General features: G+C 42.7%; 1 protein-coding gene across 1 annotated transcript in view; it reads left to right on the top strand.

The window, feature by feature from the left end:
• Positions 1-448: 448 nt before the first annotated feature.
• gucy1b2 (guanylate cyclase 1, soluble, beta 2) overlaps positions 449-20668 on the top strand; it is an 85098-nt gene continuing 64878 nt past the window's right edge. The window contains exons 1-2 of the mRNA XM_070884079.1: positions 449-586; positions 10822-10970. Coding sequence (XP_070740180.1) covers positions 449-586; positions 10822-10970 — 287 coding nt within the window. The remainder of the gene's footprint in view (positions 587-10821; positions 10971-20668) is intronic.

Raw genomic sequence — 20668 nt, 5'->3', positions numbered from 1 at the left:
TACCTTGCACCTCCACCCATCCCTCTCTCTCTATCTACATCATCACTTCCCCATCTCACTAGTCAACCTTCACATTCACCCTCCTCTTAGTCCAATCATACCAACTAACAACACACAAGGGTAGGCACTGGGTGTTTTTGCCAATGTTCATGTAAAGTTTCTGTTAATGTGTAGTCAGACATTGAAATCTTTACTTTCAACACTTTCCGTTCTTGGACTTTTATGTGCACCTTTGGAAGTGGCTTAGTGAGTTGCAGTGAATGGCGAGACAGAATGGCAACACTGCAATGGTGATAAGTATGAAATGAATAGCTTGGGCATTGTAGGGATGCTTTATGGTGTTGATGTGAGGTGGTGCCAACTTGGTGCATCATGTGGCAGCCAGGATGCACAGCGTTAACTGGTCAATTTGGCCATGGTGAGGCCATCCCTGGCATCACAGGCAGCAATGTGGTCAGGTGCTGATGCTCCTTGTCCTGTGCAGTATCAGGTTATTGCGGAGAAGGTTGGTGTTGTTGTTGGTGCTGCTGGTGTGCCTGATAATGCTGGTATTGGGGATGATCATGGTGGGATTCTGAGGATCAAGGTATGATTTTTTTTAAGGGCACTGATGCTGATGGACAGGTGAGGTTGAGATGGCAAAAGTGATCTGTCAATGGTGAGAGAGGTTGTCTCAAGGAGGTGACAGTGGATAGAACATTTACTCCAAACACTTCCAACCTGCATAAAGCTCAAATGTGTCTTCCAAATCCTGAAGGCACTAGCTTGTAAGATTGGAAAGTGAACAGCTATGAAATAGGAGCTTTTGTGTCTCATTTGCAGCTATCAAATATTCAGCAGAATGGATACTGATTGAACACCCGACCTACTTACCTGATGTGATCCCCGAGTGGCGTGAACCCTGGAAAAATGGTAAGCTCAAAATTATGTTTAATTGCCTTTTAACAAGCTCTTAATAATCTAAATTGCCTCCCCCACCACTTGGTGCTGGGTCTGCTCAGCGCTGACAGACGCGACACCTGGGAGACTAGCGTGGAGATGGGTTGACAGCGGGGTCCCGACCCACTGTCAATCATTTCAAATTTCAATGGATGAGGGTTTCAGCAGTAGATAGGCTGAGGTAGGGGAGGAGGTGGGCAATGGTATGAAGGTTTGCAATGTAGGATACTTTCCAGCAGACTTAAAAACAGCTGTGAAATGTAAGATAACAATGTTTAAATGTTTTTGTATATTACATTCAGAATAAATGTCAAGCTTGTACATATAAAAATCTTTTAGAATGAAAAAATAAAAATGTCTAAAGGATCTTTTAGAGACATAGGTATGTTTCATCTCTAAGCAAGGTCCAAGATGTTGCAAAATGCAGATTTGTCAGATGTTAATAAAGTACAAATTTTTGGGGGGGAAGTTTATTCTTTAAAAAAAGTTATATTTATATGTTTTTTTTTTAAATACTGCACTTTTAAAATTCTGCAAGCAAAAGATTGAAAAATTCTGCTTTTATCTAGATATTATCATTGCTGTGGTAATAAATAAAGTTGTTACTGTAATTACACTGTCTCCCTCCTTTCACCACAGGGCAATAATATCCGGATAAAGCGAGCAAGTCAGAAACATTTGCTGTTCCTTCCAAAAAAACTGCAGAATATGTATAATAGTTTGGTATAGACATTTATTTTTGTGTGTTGATTATCCCTCCTGTGATAAAGCTGAAAAATAAATATTGGCCCGGATGTTGTGGACTTCGAAGAAAGCTGCCACAAAGTTCTGGTGGGCTCGGTGGCATCTAGTTTATCTTTTCCAACGTGTATTTCCATCTGGCGCCATCTATAGGGAATCTGTGGAGACCAGCAACAGTGATGTCATCAAACAAGCTGTACAACCAATCATATTGAAGAATTCTCACAGACAGCAAACGAGGAAATAAAAAGCAGGTTTTATCATTCACTTTTTAATAATTTTACAGAAAGCAAAATAAAGATGGGAATATACACATGTGATTAAGGTAGAAGCTAAAATATAAACAAACTTAAAAAAAATTATTTAAAAAATCTATCAAATTTTTATCATGGAATGGAGGAAATGACACTCCACAATATAACATTCATGTTTCGGGGCCAGAGAGATTGTTCAGCAGTAATTATGACTTAGTATGCCAGCAGAAACTCAGTTATACCTTATTCAACAAGGTTTAACTTTTTCAGGAATTTTTACAATGAGAATAGTGCGTAAAAGTGGAAGTTCACATTAAATCAGTGATTTCTAATTGATTCCATCTGCGAAGACTGCAACAGTGCACCCTGTGGAGGAGCAGGGTATCACTGAGCAACTTCCGGATTTCCACGTTTAACTGAACATGTGCAGATGCCAGAAGTTATTGTCAGTTTTACACAGTATGATGATGAATGCTGACAGTTTCACCGTCATTACAACAGCAAATTCTGGGCTAATATAGATAATAAAAGGTGCAACAAATATATGAAAATAGAAAAGTTAATGTGGTACAGTTAAATGTTGAGGAAAATGAGCGTAATCATTAAATTCACAATATGGCTTCCAAAAAAGTAGGTCATGCCTAACAAATTTGATGGAGTTTTTTGAGGAAGTCTCAAGGGTAGTGGATGAGGGAATTCCAGTAGACACTGCCTAACTGGACTTTCAGAAAGCCTTTGATAAGGTTTCACTCACTTGGTTACTTCAGAAGATGGAATCTTGTGGAAACAGTAGAAATTTGAAACACTGGATTAGGAATTGGTTCCAATTCCACAGGCAAAAAGTTGCAATAATGAATGCGGTTCATGTTATATATGTAAACTTGTATTTACTCTGTACAGCCACCAGAGGGCTCATCCCCTGGAGTCCCAAGGGATCCCATAATCCCTTGGGAGCACAGGTATTTAAGGAGGCTTCACAGGTTGGAGAGGCACTCTGGAGACCTGCAATAAAAAACTAAGGTCACACTTTACTTTGAGCTCACAGTGTTCAGTCTGACTCTTTCTCCATACACAACAACTGGCAACAAGATACAGATAGCGAACCCAAAGATGCAGAGAACGGTGGGTATCCTGGAGAAATTCTCAGAGGGAGATGATTGGGAAACTTTTGTGGAGCAATTCGACCGATATTTCGTGGCCAACGAGCTAGATGGAGAAGAGTGCGCTGCCAAATGAAGGGCGATCCTCCTCACCATCTGTGGGACACCAACTTATGGCCTCATGAAGAATCTGCTCACTCCAGTGAAACCCACAGAGAAATCGTACGACGATTTGTGCACACTGGTCCGAGAACATTTGAATCCGAAGGAAAGCGTTCTGATGGCGAGGTACCGGTTCTACACCTACAAAAGGTCTGAAGGCCAGGAAGTGGCAAGTTATGTCGCCGAGCTAGGACACCTTGCAGGACATTGCAAATTTAAAAGGACATTTGGAGCACATGCTCAGAGACTTTTTCGTACTTGGCATTGGCCATGAAACCATACTTTGCAAACTTTTGACTGTAGAGACCCCAACCTTGAGCAAGACCATAGCGATAGCCCAGGCGTTCATTGCCACCAGTGACAATACTAAGCAAATCTCTCAGCACACAAGTGCTGCTATAAGTACTGTGAACAAAGTGATGTTGTTTTCGAATCGTAACGTACAGGACACGTCACACATACCTGCAGCTACACGTCTGCAGATGTCTCAGAGTCCACCATCAAGGGTGATGAATGCAAGGCCATTAACACCTTGTTGGCGCTGCGTGGGTGATCATTGTTTCCATTCATGCCGATTCAAAGAGTACGTTTGCAAGGGCTGTGGAACAATGGGAAACCTCCAACGAGTGTGCAGACGAGCTGCAAAGCCTGTTAAACCTATAAACCACCATGTTGCAGAGGGGGACAGATCCACGGAGGATCACGATGAACCAGAGCCTCAGACCGAAGAGGCAGAGGTACATGGGATGCACACATTTACCATGAATTTTCCCCCGATAATGCTGAATGCTGAACTAAATGGACTCCCAGTGTCAATGGAGCTGGACATGGATGTGAGCCAGTCCATCATGGACAAAAATACATTCGAAAGGTTGTGGTACAACAAGGCCTCAAGGCCAGTCTTAACTCCAATTCACACAAAACCAAGAATTCACATGAAAGAACTGATTCCTGTCATTGGCAGTGCTACCGTAAAGGTCTCCTATGAAGGAGCGGTGCACAAGCTACCACTCTGGGTGGTACTGGGCGATGGTCCCACGCTGCTCGGCAGGAGCTGGCTGGGAAAGATACGCTGGAACTGGGACGACGTCCGAGCGCTATCGCCTGCTGATAACACTTGGTGTGCTCAGGTCTTAAACAAATTTCCATCGCTGTTCAAACCAGGCATTGGGAAATTCCAAGGAGCAAAAGTGCAGATCCACCTAATTCCGGGGGTGCGACCCATCCATCACAAGATGAGAGCAGTACCGTACATGAGAGAAAGAATAGAGATCGAGCTAGACCGGCCGCAAAGAGCGGGCATCATTTCCCTAATCGAGTTCAACGAGTGGGCCAGTCCTCAAAGGAGACGGCACCATCAGAATCTGTGGCGATTACAAAGTAACTATCAATCGTTTCTCCCTGCAGGACCAATACCCACTACCAAAGGCCGACGACCTTTTTGCAACGCTGGCGTGAGAAGACGTTCACGAAGCTGGACCTGACTTCAGCCTACATGATGCAGGAACTGGAGGAATCATCGAAGGCCCTCACCTGCATCAACACGCACAAAGGTCTTTTTGTTTATAACAGATGCCCATTTGGAATCCGATTGGCGGTGGCGATATTCCAGAGAAACATGGAAAGCTTACTGAAGTCGGTCCCACACACCGTGGTCTTCCAGGATGACATCTTGGTCACAGGCCGATATACAGTCGAGCATCTGCAGAATCTGGAGGAGGTTCTTAGTCGACTCAACCGCGTGGGGTTCACGTTAAGATGCTCAAAGTGCATTTTCCTGGTGCCTGAAGTGGAGTTCCTGGGAATGAGGATTGTGGCGGACGGCATCAGGCCCACCAACGTGAAGATGGAGGCAATCGAGAATGCACCGAGGCCACAAAACGTGACAGAGCTACGGTCGTTTCTGGGATTCCTGAACTACTTTGGGAACTTCTTACCGGGTCTCAGCACAATGTTAGAACCACTGCATGTCTTACTACGAAAAGGGGACGAATGGGTTTGGGGCAAAATCCAAGAAAATGCCTTTGTAAAAATGAGAAAATTGTTATGCTCAAACAAATTGCTTGTGTTGTATGATCCATGTAAGCATTTGGTACTAGCATGTGATGCGTCGTCATATGGGTTGGGTGTGTATTGCAACAAGCTAATGATTTCAGAAAACTGCAACCAGTTGCTTATGCATCCAGGAGTCTGTCTAAGGCTGTGAGAGCCTATAGCATGATTGAGAAAGAAGCGTTAGCATGTGTTTATGGGGTAAAGAAAATGCATCAATACCTGTTTGGGCTAAAATTCGAATTGGAAACTGACCATAAGCCACTTATATCCTTGTTCTCCAAGAGTAAAGGGATAAATACCAATGCATCGGCTCACATCCAGAGATGGGCGCTCATGTTGTCTGCGTACAATTACGCCATCCGCCACAGGCCAGGCATAGAAAACTGCGCCGATGCTCCCAGTAGGCTGCCATTGCGCACCACGGGGGTGGAAATGGTGCAGCCCGCAGATCTAGCCATGGTTATGGAAGCATTTGAGAGTGAGCAATCACCCGTCACTGCCCAGATCAAAACCTGGACAAGCCAGGACCCCTTATTACCTCTCGTCAAAAGCAGTGTGCTTCACGGGAGTTGGTCCAGTGTCCCAGTGGAAATGCAGGAAGAGATAAAGCCGTTCCAGCAGCGCAAAGATGAAATGTCTATACAGGCAGACTGCCTCCTGTGGGGCAATCGAGTAGTGGTCCCCAAGAAGGGCAGAGACACCTTCATCAATTACCTCCACAGTACTCACCCAGGCATCGTGATGATGAAAATGATAGCCAGATCCCACATGTGGTGGCCCGGTATCGATGCGGACTTAAGAGTCCTACGTTCATAGATGTAATACATGCTCGCAGTTAAGCAATGTACCCAGGGAGGCGCCGGTAAATTTATGCTCTTGGCCCTCCAAACCGTGATCTAGGGTACATGTCGACTCTGCAGGCCCGTTCTTGGGTAAAATGTTCCTTGTGGTTATAGATGCGTACTCCAAGTGGATTGAATGTGAGATAATGTCGGCTAGCACGTCCGCTGCCACCACTGAAAGCCTGCGGGCCATGTTTGCCACACACGGCCTATCCGATGTCCTGGTGAGTGACAACGACCATGTTTTACCAGTACTGAGTTCAAAGAATTCATGACCCGTAATGGGACCAAACATGTCACATCTGCCCTGTTTAAACCAGTGTCCAATGGTCAGGCAGAGAGAGCAGTGCAAACCATCAAGCAAAGCTTGAAGAGGGTAACTGAAGGCTCACTGCAGACTAGCCTATCCCGAGTCCTGCTTAGCTACTGCATGAGACCCCACTCACTCACTGGGATCCCACATGCTGAACTGCTCATGAAAAGAGCACTTAAGACAAGGCTCTTGTTAGTTCACCCTGATCTACATGAACAGGTAGAGAGCAGGCGCTTCAACAAAGTGCATATCACGATAGCGCAAATGTGTCACGCAAGATTGAAATCAATGATCTTGTATTTTTATTAAATTATGGACAAGGTTCCAAATGGCTTCCCGGCACTGTCATGGCCAAAGAGGGGAGCAGGGTGTTTCGGGTCAAACTTTCAAATGGATTCATTCACCGGAATCACTTGAAGCAAATCAAACTCAGATTCACGGACTATCCTTAGCCTATCTTGGACCCTACCATTTTTGATCCCCCAACATACACACCAGTGGTAACCGGCACCACGGTTGACCACGAAGCAGAACCCATCATCCACAGCAGCCGAGCAGGGCCCAACTCACAGGCAGCCCAGCAAGGCCAGCAGCACGGCAGCCCAGCGAGGGCCCAACAAATGATTCAACAACACCAGCTTTCACATCGAGACGATCAACCAGGGCAAGAAGGGCCCCAGATCGACTCACATTGTAAATATTTACACTATTGACTTTGGGGGCGGGGGGGGGGGGGAGTGTTCTTATATATGTAAACTTGTATTTACTCTGTACAGCCACCAGAGGGCTCATTCCCTAGAGTCCCAAGGGATCCCATAATCCCTTAGTAGCACAGGTATTTAAGGAGGCTTCACAGGTTGGAGAGGCAATCTGGAGACCTGCAATAAAAGACTAAGGTCACACTTTACTTTGAGCTCACAGTGTTCAGTCTGACTCTTTCTCCATACACAACTGTTCAGCTCAGAAACATGTTACTAATGGTATCCCCCAGGGATTGGTCCTTGGCCCGCTAATCTCACAATCTTTATTAATAACCTGAACAGTGGTTGGAAGTATGGTAAGTAAGTTCACAAATTATAGCAGAATCTATGCAACGGTTAACATAAGAATTAGGAACAGGAGTAGGCCATCTAGCCCCTCGAGCCTGCTCCGCCATTCAATAAGATCATGGCTGATCTGGCCCTGGACTCAGCTCCACTTACCCGCCCGCTCCCCGTAACCCTTAATTCCCTTATTGGTTAAAAATCTATCTAGCTGTGACTTGAATACATTCAATGAGCTAGCCTCAACTGCTTCCTTGGGCAGAGAATTCCACAGATTCACAACTCTCTGGGAGAAGAAATTCCTTCTCAACTCGGTTTTAAATTGCCTCCCCCGTATTTTGAGGCTGTGCCCCCTAGTTCTAGACTCCCCGACCAGTGGAAACAACCTCTCCGACTCTATCTTGTCTATCCCTTTCATTATTTTAAATGTTTCTATAAGATCACCCCTCATCCTTCTGAACTCCAACGAGTAAAGACCCAGTCTACTCAATCTATTATCATAAGGTAACCCCCTCATCTCCGGAATCAGCCTAGTGAATCGTCTCTGTATCCCCTCCAAAGCCAGTATATCCTTCCTTAAGTAAGGTGACCAAAACTGCACGCAGTACTCCAGGTGAGGCCTTACCAATACCCTATACAGTTGCAGCAGGACCTCCCTGCTTTTGTACTGCATCCCTCTCGCAATGAAGGTCAAGATTCTATTCGCCTTCCTGATTACCTGCTGCACCTGCAAACTAACTTTTTGGGATTCATGCACAAGGACCCCCAGGTCCCTCTGCACCTCAGCATGTTGTAATTTCTCCCCATTCAAATAATATTCCCTTTTACTGTTTTTTTCCCCAAGGTGGATGACCTCACACTTTCCGACATTGTATTCCATCTGCCAAACCTTAGTCCATTCGCTTAACCTATCCAAATTTCTTTGCAGCCTCTCTGTGTCCTCTACACAACCCGCTTTCCCACTAATCTTTGTGTCATCTGCAAATTTTGTTACATTACACTCTGTCCCCTCTTCCAGGTCATCTATGTATATTGTAAACAGTTGTGGTCCCAGTACCGATCCCTGTGGCACACCACTACCTCCATTTTCCAACCCGAAAAGGATCTATTTATCCCGACTCTCTGCTTTCTGTTCGCCAGCCAATTCTCTATCCATGCTAATACATTTCCTCTGACTCCGCGTACCTCTATCTTCTGCAGTAACCTTTTGTGTGGCACCTTATCGAATGCCTTTTGGAAATCTAAATACACCACATCCATCGGTACACCACTATCCACCATGTTCGTTATATCCTCAAAGAATTCCAGTAAATTAGTTAAACATGATTTCCCCTTCATGTTTAAGAGGGTAGAGGAGTGTAATCAAATCCAAAAGATTTAGATGTGCTTTTTAAAAATTTGTTCCTGGGATGTGGACATCGCTGGTAAGGCCAGTATTTATTGTCCATCCCTATTTGCACTTGAGAAGATGGTGGTGAGCCTCCTTCTTGAATTGCTGCTATCCATGTGGTGAAGGTATTCCCACAGTGCTGTTAGGGAGGGAGTTCCAGGATTTTGACCCAGGGAGGATGAAGTAACTGCAATATGGATGGAACTGTGACTTGGATGGAAACATGGAGGTGGTGGTGGTGCACCTGCTGCCCTTGTCCTTCTAGGTGGTAAAGATCGCGGATTTTGGAGGTGCTGCCGAAGAAGTCTTGGCGAGTTTCTGCAGTGCATCTTGTAGATGGTACAGACTGCAGCCATGGTACGTCGGTGATGGAGGGAGTGAATGTTTAAGGTGGTGGATGGGGTGCCAATCAAGTCGGCTGCTTTGTCCTGGATGATGTCGAGCTTCTTGTGTGTTGTTGGAGCTGCACTCATCCAGGCAAGTGGAGAGTATTCCATCACACTCCTGACTTGTGCCTTGTAGATGGTGGAAAGGCTTTGAGGACTCAGGAGGTGAGACACTCGCCGCAGAATACCCAGCCTCTGACCTGCGCTTGTTGAAACAGTATTTATGTGGCTGGTCCAGTTAAGTTTCTAGTCAATGGTGACCCCTAGGATGTTGATGATGGGAGATTCGGCAATGGTAATGCTGTTGAATGTCAAGGGGCAGTGGTTAGACTCTCACTTGTTGGAGATAGTCATTGCCTGCCATTTGTGTGGCATGAATGTTGCTTGCCACGTATCAGCCAAGCCTGAATGTCGTCCAGGTCTTGCTGCATGCGGGCTGGACTACTCCATTTCTGCAGAGTTGCGAATGGCGCTGAACACTGCGCAGTCATCAGCAAACATCCCCATTTCTGACCTTATGGTGGAGGGAAGGTCATTGATGAAGCAGCTGAAGATGGTTGGGCCTAGTACACTGCCCTGAGGAACTCCTGGGCTGTGATGATTGATCTCCAACCACCACAACCAAATTTCTTGACTCCAGCTAGTGGAGAGTTTTCTCCCCTGATTCTCATTGACTTCAGGTATACTAGGGCTCCTTGGTGCCACACTCAATCAAATGCTGCCTTGATGTCAAGGGCAGTCACTCTCACCTCACCTCTTGGGGAGTGTGCCACATATTGGCCAATGGCATTTAATTTAGATAAATGTAGTGTCATGCATGTTGGTTGGGCCAGCAAATACATATAATTTGCAGGGAACAATACTGAGAGGTCAAGAGAATAACATATCTATGTGTTATTCTGCACAGGTCACTAAAGGTTCATGACCAATGTAGAGAAGCTGTAGCTAAAACTAAGAAGGTACTGGGTTGTATTAATAGAATCATTCAGTATAAATCAAAGGACACCATTATGACACTGTACAGGTCACTGGTTAGACCATATCTAGAGCACTGTGCCCAGTTTTAGTCCCTCCACATGGTGGATGACATAGTGGCCTTGGAAAAGGTCCAGAGGAGAGCTGTAAAAATGATACTTCGTTGAAGAACTTCAGCTACTCAGATAGGCTAAAGGACCTTGGTCTATTTACTTTAAAGCAGCATAGACTTAGCGATGACCTGATAGAGGTCTATTAAATAACTGAAGGGCTGGATAGCATCGCTATTGATAGATTATTCCAGTTTATCAGATTGGGGAGGCATAGGAGACACGAGTTTAAACTATGTAAGTGTAGGAATAGATTGAGTATTTTCCCAGAGAGTATTGAGCCTCTGGAATGCATTGGATACAAACATACAAATATGGCAGGCAGGAAAAGACCAGCTGGCTGATCCAGCCGACCCCACATCATGATGGCTCAACCATCATGGCTAAACACTCCTTCACCTTCTACCCCCACAGGAATGTTATCTCCTGGGAGAGGCAAAAAAACAGAAATAAAAATCCAAGGTCAATAAGGGAAAAAATACTCTGTAAATTTCCTTTCCAACTGCCTCAGGTGATCAAAACCATTCCAGGAGATCACATGGACCAAGTATTGCGTTTAAAGACACTTACCTTCTACATGATGCCATCTCTGCCCAATCCAACCATCTTCACCTGCTTCATCAATGACCTTCTTTCCATTTTAAGATCAGAAGTGGAGATGTTTGCTGATGACTGCACAGTATTCAGTGCCATTCACAACTCCTCAGATAATGGAGCAGTCCATGCCTGCATGCAGCAAAACCTGGACGACATTCAAGCTTGGGCTGATAAGTGGCAAGTAACATTCACGCCACACAAGTGCCAGTGGTGGGTGCTGAATCTCTGTACACCTTCAAGAGGGAGCTGGACAGATTCATGCCGAATGCGCTCGAGTAGCACCCGCGAACCCGTCTTACAAGAAGTGGAGCACGCGACATTGTGCTCCACTTCCTGTGAGGGGCGGTAACCATAATTTCGCCGCTGAGGCGGGACTTCCACGCCAGGCACAGGAAGTCCCGCCCTAAATCAGTTACTGCCCCAAATGGGGCGCTGTAGAATTTTGCTTCCTAAAAGTTCTTTACATCTTGGCTTTGAAAGGGCCAGAGGTTAGATTTTTCTCAATGGGCGGTGAAGAGTTTATGTTGCTAAATTTGCTGATAATCTGCACAATATTTGCAAAGTGATCATGTACATTTTTCAAAGTTTAGTATAACAATAAATCTGCTGCTAGTCAATCCAAGTTGAAATATATATATATTTTTTTTAAATGAGCTCAACAGCCTAGAAGTATGCCAAATGATATTCATAAATCAGTTAAGCACTTTCTTTATTGGAAAAAGGCAGTGAAAAGTGGTACATTATTGCCAACCGGACCTCTGGTGAAAGTTCTGATAGCTAAAAGGACAAGGGCAGCGAGCACATGGGAACACCATCATCTGTAAGTTCCCCTCCAAGTTACACATCATCCTGAATTGGAAATATATCGCCATTCTTTGTACTTGTTAAGTACTTCATTGGCCGTAAAGCGCTTTGAAACGTCCAGTGGTCCTGAAAGGCGCTATATAAATCCAAGTCTTTTTCTTTCCTTCATTGTCATTGGGTCAAAATCCTGGAAATCCCTCCCTAACAGCACTGTGGGTATATCTTCACCACAAGGACTGCAGCAGTTCAAGAAGGCAGCTCAAGGGCAATTAGGGATGGGCAATAAATGCTGGCCTTGCTAGTGACGCCCACATCTCATGAACGAATAATTTTTAAAAAGCTCAACGATAGGGACAGGAGCAATCACAAGCACTTTTTATTACTGAGGCAAATTTAGGATTCCACCTCAGACCCCTTCACCATAGTTTCACATAAAGCAATACAAAGCATTGACATGAGAGACAATGGCAGGTCATAGCAAGCAAATGTATCTATCTAGGAAACGGCACAAAAATAAATGTGATCAGTTTTAATGATGTGTGCTGAGCGAAAAATATTGGCCAGGAGAAGTCCACTGCTCTTTTTTGAATGGTGCCATGAGATTTTTTTTACAGCTGCTTGAGAAAGCTGATGGAGCCTCAATTTCACATCTCATCCAAGACAGTACCTTAGTTAGTGCAGCACTCCCTCAGTATTGCATTGAAGAGTCAGCCTAGATTATATGGTGACGTTTCTGGAGTGGGTCTTGAACCAATGATCTTCTGACTCAGAGGTGGGAATGCTAACACTGAGTCAAGGCTGACACTGCAAAGTGTTCTGAAAAGTTTGCAGAGATAACCATTTCATTTGTGTGACCTTTTAGCTACTTACATTATTTCTGAATGTAATTAAAAGGTACTCCTCTGGGTTACCTTGTCTTGATGTGGTGGAGAATGAGTCACCAGTGTAACAATGGTTGACTGTTATCACTTTAAGCATGACTGACATTGGAGTATGGAAATGAATGTAACGGTGTTATGGTTATAGCAAGCTCCAGTCCTACATGTTTAGAAAGTAGCTATGAACAGAGATATAGGCTACACTTGAAAACAATTAAAAACATTTGATGAGAAAAGCTTTTTCACCAATGGTTAATAAGAACAGTATTAATGATAGGACCATTGTTTGTGAAATTTATGCTCAAACTGGTTTTATTAGGTGTATGAATCCTCTTTGTGTCACACATATTTTTATCTCTACCTACTCTAAAACATTCATTCACCTATTGAAACAACAAATGTAATAGTCATGGCTGGATTAACAATGTAGTATTGGCTACTTTTGCTGTGTGATGCAGGTGGTAATGTCTTTAGAATAAACAAGTTTTAGCACATTAGTCCTTATATATTCATGCTACATTTAGCATTTAGGACCAATTAAGCAGCTTAATCCTAGTGTAGATTAGTATAAATTAATACATTCTTCAACATTCAAATGTAGTACATTATTGTGGTAATAACCAAATTTTGACTAGAAATATTCTCTCAGAATTAAATATTGCTAAATTGATTCAAGACTACCGAAGGAAATACAGCAATCTTAAAGAAGACTGTTGCTCCACAGATTACTACTATTCATAATCAGTAATTATCTGATTGTATCTGTTTTTATTTTTACGATCTACTGTGCCGACTATGTGAGTTTGCAGGTCTCCTCCATGGGAGCTCTGGGCTCATCTATATCATGATCCATAGGCAATGTATCTACTGCATAATAGTACCACCTATGAGCCACCTATGAGATGTTAAACTCAGACTCCATCTCCCTTTTTAGGTGGATGTAAAACATCCATGACATTATTGATGAAGAGCATAAAGGTTTGCTAGCCAAAAATAGATGCTTTCCTTTAACCAAAACAAATTTAACTCATTTACTGTTTATATGACATTGTTGTTTGCAAATTTTATGCTGCATTTGACTACACAACAATATTGACTGCATTTCAAAATTATTCTTTGATTGCAAAGTGCTTTTGGAGGCCCTAGGATGTGATAAATGCTATATAAATGCAAGATCTTTCTTTCTCAGTTTAAAATAATATAGCCTGACTTGCCTTGTAACACAGACCCTTAATTCTTATGATCCTGGTAAATCTGCATTGCATTTTCTCCACCCCAACAGTATTCTAGGATTACATTACAGAGGATTACATAGAATGTACGACACAGAAATAGTTCATTTGTCCCAACTAGTCCATGCTGGTGTTTATGCCCCACTCGAGCCTTCTCCCATCTTTCCTTATCTAAATCTGTCAGCATAAGCCACTATTCCCATCTTCCTCGTATGCTTGTCTAGCCTCCCCTTAAATGCATCCATCATCATCATCATCATTATAGGCAGTCCCTCGGGATCGAGGAAGACTTGCTTCCATATTATTCACTTGAATCACTCCCTGAGGTAGTGAGTTCCACATTCTCACCACTCTTTGGGTAAAGAAGTTTCTTCTGAATTCCCTATTGGATTTCTTGCTGACTATCTTATATTGATGGCCTCTAGTTATGCTCTTCCCCACAAGTGGAAATGTTCTCTCTGTATCTACTCTATTAAAACTTTTCATAATTTTAAAGACCTCTATTAGGTCACCTCACAGCCTTTTTTTTTTCTAGACATGACCGAACCATTACTTAGTACAGAGTCATGATGACCTTTTTGCTTTTGTACTCAATCCCTCTCTATATAAACCCTCAAATGCCATTTGTCTTCTCAATGGCATTTTTTTTACATGTCTACTTACTTTAAGAAATGTATACATTTGCTCCTCTACTGCATTGAGATATTTACCAAAGATATATTTCCATTCTTTATTTTGCTTCCAAGATGTATTACATTACATTTTTCTGTATTTAACTGCATCTGCCATTTATCTAATAATTCCCCTTGTCTAATTATGTCCTTTTGTAGCCTCCTGCATTCTTCCTGACTGTTTGCTACTCCTCCCAGTTTTGCATTTTCAGCAAACTTTGATATCCACCTGATATGTTTATGTATACTGTGAACAAAAGTATTTCCAATGCATTGCCACCTGTCAGTGTGAGCAAAATTAATTTACCATAGCCCTTTGCTATCTACCTATCAGCCATCTTTCTAATCATATTGTTACTTCCCTTTTTAAGGAAGAGGCCCTAGCTTTTTCAACACATTTCTTTTTCAAAACTTTATCAAATGGTTCGAGAGTCCATATATACAACTCTTACCACATCCCCCATCAATACTTAGTTATTCTCTCAAAACATTATATTGTGTCATATATGACCTATCCATTACAAAACCATGTTGACTATCTCTGATCTAGCCATGTCCTTTGAGGTATTAATTTATTTTATCGCTAATTATGGTTTGTAATCATTTTTCCATTCTTGCAAGGCTAAGCAATTGATAGTTGCAAGTCTGATCCTTTAACTCCCTTTTTAACAGACAGACATATTATTTGCCACTCCAGTTCTTTCACACAACAGCCAATTCTACTGAATTTTGAAAATTTCCACCCATTACTTTCTCACTAACTCTTTCAGTACTCTGGTTGCATACCATTTGGTCCTAAACATTTCTCATTTTTTAGTACTCTTGGCCTCTTAAGAACTGTTTCAGTTGGTTGTCCTTCTACATTCTCATTTAAAGCCTTTGAATACTTTCTTCACTCTTCTCTGTAAATACTGAAAGAAAGTATTCATTAAGAAAATCTAGCATTTCATTAAGCAGTACTATAATCTCACTATGCTCCTCAGTAAGAGGCTGCATCCCAGACTTAACTGACTCTTTGTCCAAATGTATTTTCAAAAACATGTCTTTTTTCACCGTATGTTGGCTGTGAGGTTTTTCATCCTCTTAATTCTCCTCTTATTCTTTGTTTCTATTTGTAAATTGTTGTATTTCTCTTATTTGATTTTGTGTCATTAACTTTGTCAAACTTCTTTTCTAGCCCTTATTTTCAGCCTAATTGACTGTTCAGCCATGGAATCATGACCACTCTTCCTCATTTGAATATTCCGAGATGGGGTTGTAGCAATCTCACACTGAAATGTTTGCCACTGATGCTCTACTGTTTTATCAGTTTCCTTTTCTCCTTGTTTATCTGAACTCCTTTCTCTTCCATTCCGCTTTAGGTTGCTCTTCTCCAATCAACTTTTTTTGACTGTGCTCTTCTCTGTTTTACCATTAAAACCAAACATGTTGTGATGGCTCATCCCTAATTTATCTCCTACCATTACACTGCAGAATTACTTTGGTTTGTGATTGAGAACCAAGCAGAATATTGCATTCTCCTTGTAAGACTGGTTATGCACTGACTCAGAAATCGGTTTTTAATGCACCCTATAAACCAGGAGTCCTCAACCGGGGGTTCTGGTCGGCGACAAGCTTTAAAGGGGATTGCCGCTATAAGAGCATCACTGAATGAAATCTGGGTCTGCCGTGGATGCCAATCAGTTTGACAACCAGGAAAATCAAAGTCTCTCAATAGCTCAGAGAGTAACTAAGAGAGAAGGTCCAGCCATAGGATGAATCCCAACGAGTGCTGATGCTCAATCACCTGATCTCAGTTGGGTGATAGGGGCACAATAAATGGCCTCGTCATCTTGGCTTAAGGGAGGGAGAGAATCCTCAAGTGATCAATGAGGGCTTTTATTATTGCTTTCAAATTTCAGACTCCAGGTGAACAATTGACTGTCTTTCTCCATTCTTTAAAATAATGTTTTATATATTGATCAAAGTATTATCTGCTGCGCAATTTCCGAAAGACGACAGGTTTACATTGTCTTTATATCGAATGGTGGCATTTTCAACAGAGAAGAAGACCATTTGTTAGATGGTGTCCATCCCAGTTTCGCATGAGAACTACTTACTCTAATTCTATTTCCATGCAGATAGATATACGAGTTAAAGGAGCCGATGCCCCATTAAATGTTCAGGCCACTACTGCACGAATGTCCTGTTTGCCCGGCTCATTTCCTTGGATCAGCATTATTTAAACACTATCACATTCCTGCATGTTCAACAATTTGAAGACAATTTTGCTTCACGCAAATGTTCACAACTACTGTAGCCAACCGACTATTTATGCTGTTATTTTTACTTTAGTCAGTCATACTGTTTCCAGATATTTGAACTGAGTTCCCGCAGCTATGTGCTCATCCATAGCGTTTGAAAATAATTCCCATATCATGCCGGGAGATCTCAGAAATGCAGTAATCGTAACCATCTTTAAAAAAGGGGACGTCCGACTACAGCAACTACAGAGTAATCTCCCTGTTGTTGGCCACTGGGAAAGTCATCGCTAGAATCCTCCTCAACAGTCTCCTCCATGTGGCTGAGGAGCTCCTCCTGGAGTCACAGTGCAGATTCCATCCACTACGGGGTACAACGGACATGATCTTTATGGCGCAACAACTGCAAGAGAAATGCAGAGAACAGCACCAACCTTTGTACATGGCCTGCCTTGACATTACAAAGGCCTTTGACACTGTTAACTGTGAGGGACTATGGATCGTCCTCCTCCATTTCGGCTGCCCCCAAAAGTTCTCACCATCCTCAGCCTGCTCCACGACGACATGCAAGATGTGAAAATAATTCGCACATCAATCCCAGGTTATCTTATTCAGTGTGAGCAATTCTTGTTTTGTTAAGGACACAGCACATGTTGGAGTAGAAACTCTCTGATGATAAACCATGTTACACTGTATACCATGTGTTTTCTTAATACCGGAAATAAATTAAAATCCGCGATTAATTATGAGGTAGATACTAGTAATATTTCGACAGCAATGGTAGTCTGTGCTGTTATATTTATTTCCGAACAGTGACGTTTTGGTTTATGGGAAAGTTATGGTTAGTTTGATTAGTTTAAGCAACTAGCAGGTGCTTTTCAACAGTTTTCTTGGATTGAATTCTCTTTGTTTGCAAACACTTTTGTATTGTGTAACCCTGGACTTAAGGTAAATGTGAAATCTATTCTTTATTTTGAGGACGCCATTCATGTTGTTAGAAAGTTTTCAGCATACTACAGTTTTCCCATTCACCAACATCAACGCTCCAGTTCCCCCAATGAGGATGGGACGATCTAAATATTTATGAAGACGGAATCAAATCTGTAGTCAATTGGAATCCCGCAGTGAGCGATCAGTAGTGCTCTCAAATTATTTCCTATAAGCATATTCTATTTTTTCAAATGTGCTATTTTTTTTGCCGATTATGGATAGTCTTCCTCAATTCCCCACCCCAACACGCACACACACCAACAGCCTGGAAACATCAGTAGGACATCTTTCAAGTATAATTACCTTCAGTCTAAATATTCATGTTGCTAGGAGTAATCTGAACGGAAGAAATTTAAACTGGAGATAACACAAATCTAAGAACAGATGCAAAACGCCGCAGGCGCCGATGACTACAGCATACACAGGGTGCGGACCAAAGCATCAGCAACCAAAGGGTAAAAAGAAGCGGGTCAAGATTCGGAATTTGAAATTCCTCCAATTCAAAAGGAAGTTCTATAAACAATTTTCTAAACGATCTCAAATAAATGTAATAATCACGGGGCAAACCAATAAGTTTTAAGACTCAACAACAAGAAAGGTGACCCGTTGTCATTTGATTGCTAGTGAAATAAAATGGAAGGACAGAAGGAAACAGAAACCACAAAAAGTGCATTGAACAACATATTGGAAAGAACTCCATCTACTCCTGTTCTTGTAGCAACACTACACAATAAGTGCCAAGTAAACAGCTTTTGAAACAATATTTGGCAACTCCAAAACACCATTGTCCATCTTCGAAGAGTGAAGACATCAATATAAAGAACTCAAAAAAACGGTTGTTCACTTGAGTTAACAACACCAGAACAGATTAGAACTGGAATGTCAATTATCTTTTTTGCAAAGATTTCATATTCTGGTGCTTCAATGACCAGCTATGTAAAAGGTAAGGCTGTAAATAAATTATGTTGTGGTGATAATACGAGGGCACAATAAGCAACTTGCAGGATCAAAAACGACACCACAACGTTTTAGCATACTTTTGTTATTGTATCCAAAAACAAGATTACTTAGTCATAAAATACAATTTGAAAGACTTACTTTTTCTAATTCAATGCTCCAGTGTCTTTCTTCACTGAAATCCTTCCAGTTTTCCTTGTCTTTGTTTTCAGTTTTATATCTCTTCTCGTCACCGCACTTTCCATTCAACAACATCCTTCACATACAACGCAAATCACCAATAGCATTGAAGTGAGTTCGTGCTATGTCAATCCACCTACCGCCCAAGCACCCAAGGCCTGACCCCACTGCTGGCCAAGAATGGGGAGACACTCATCAAGGACACCGAGGCAGTCAGGACCTACTGGAAGGAGCACTTCGAAGATCTCCTTAATCAAGACTCTGCCTTTGACATAAGTGTTCTCGACTCCATCCTGCAGCATGCTACCCACCACCAGCTCAGCAAAACCCCAGTCCTGCACGAGGTAGAAAAGGTCTCAAGAACATCAAGGCATTGGGAGCAGACGGAATCCCCGCTGAGGCACTAAAGTATGGCAGATAGGCACTATTGGCATAAATGTATGACCTCATCTCTCTCATCTAGAAGGAGAGCATGCCGGGAGATCTCAGAAATGCAGTAATCGTAACCATCTTTAAAAAAGGGAAAGTCCGACTACGGCAACTACAGAGTAATCTCCCTGTTGTTGGCCACTGGGAAAGTCATCGCTAGAATCCTCCTCAACGGTCTCCTCCATGTGGCTGAGGAGCTCCTCCCGGAGTCACAGTGCAGATTCCATCCACTACGGGGTACAACGGACATGATCTTTATGGTGCAACAACTGCAAGAGAAATGCAGAGAACAGCACCAACCTTTGTACATGGCCTGCCTTGACATTACAAAGGCCTTTGACACTGTTAACTCTGAGGGACTATGGATCATCCTCCTCCATTTCGGCTGCCCCCAAAAGTTCTCACCATCCTCCGCCTGCTCCACGACGACATGCAAGCCATGATCCTGACCAATGGATCCACCACAGACCCAATCCATGTCTGGACCAGGGTCAAGCAGGGCGGCGTCATTGCGCCAACCCTCTTCTCGATCTTCCTTGCTGCAATGCTCCACCTCATGCTCAACAAGCTCCCTGCTGGAGTGGAACTAAACCATAGAACCAGTGGGAACCTGTTCAACCTTCATTGCCTCCAGGCTAGATCCAAGACCGTCCCATCTTCTGTTGTCGAACTACGGTATGTGGATGACGCTTGCATCTGCACACATTCAGATATTTGAATAGTGGCATGGGATGATTTATGTCCACTTAAGAGGGTGAAGGGCTGAAGGACAACACTTTCAACAATGTAGCACTCCCCCAGTTTTGCACAAAAGTGTCAGCCTAGGCTTTGTACTCCAGTCTCTGGAGTGGAACTTGAACCCACAACCTTCTGATTCAATGATGAATGTGCTACCAACTTAGCCAAGGCTGACACCTATTATATAAAACTAATCTATATCACTATTTTTTTCTTGGAGTCACCCAGAGATTTGTACTGGGGCCTCAGCTTTACATTCATAGATGAAGGAATAGAGAGCTGTGTATACAGGTTTGCTGTTAGGTGGCACAGTAAATAGTGTAGATGGGAGCAGAAAGTTGCAAAGGGACAGTGATAGATTAAGTGAATGGGCAAACTGTGGCAAATGGAGTTCAATGTGGGAAAGTGTGAGGTCATCCACTTTGGACATAAGAAAGATAGATCAGAGTACTTTCTAAATGGTAAAAGCTAGGAACTATGGAGAGCAGAGATATTTAGGGGTCCATGTAAATAAATTTTTTGAAAAGTGGCCAGGTAAAATATATAATTAAAAAGGCTAATGGAATATTAGCCTTCATCTTAAGCGGCTGGAATACAAAAGGTGGAGGTTATGCTACTGTTGTATAAAGCTCTGGCTGGATT

Source organism: Pristiophorus japonicus, chromosome 6, assembly GCF_044704955.1.
Source record: "Pristiophorus japonicus isolate sPriJap1 chromosome 6, sPriJap1.hap1, whole genome shotgun sequence".
Taxonomy (NCBI): domain Eukaryota; kingdom Metazoa; phylum Chordata; class Chondrichthyes; family Pristiophoridae; genus Pristiophorus; species Pristiophorus japonicus.
This window is presented reverse-complemented; position numbering and strand designations above follow the sequence as displayed.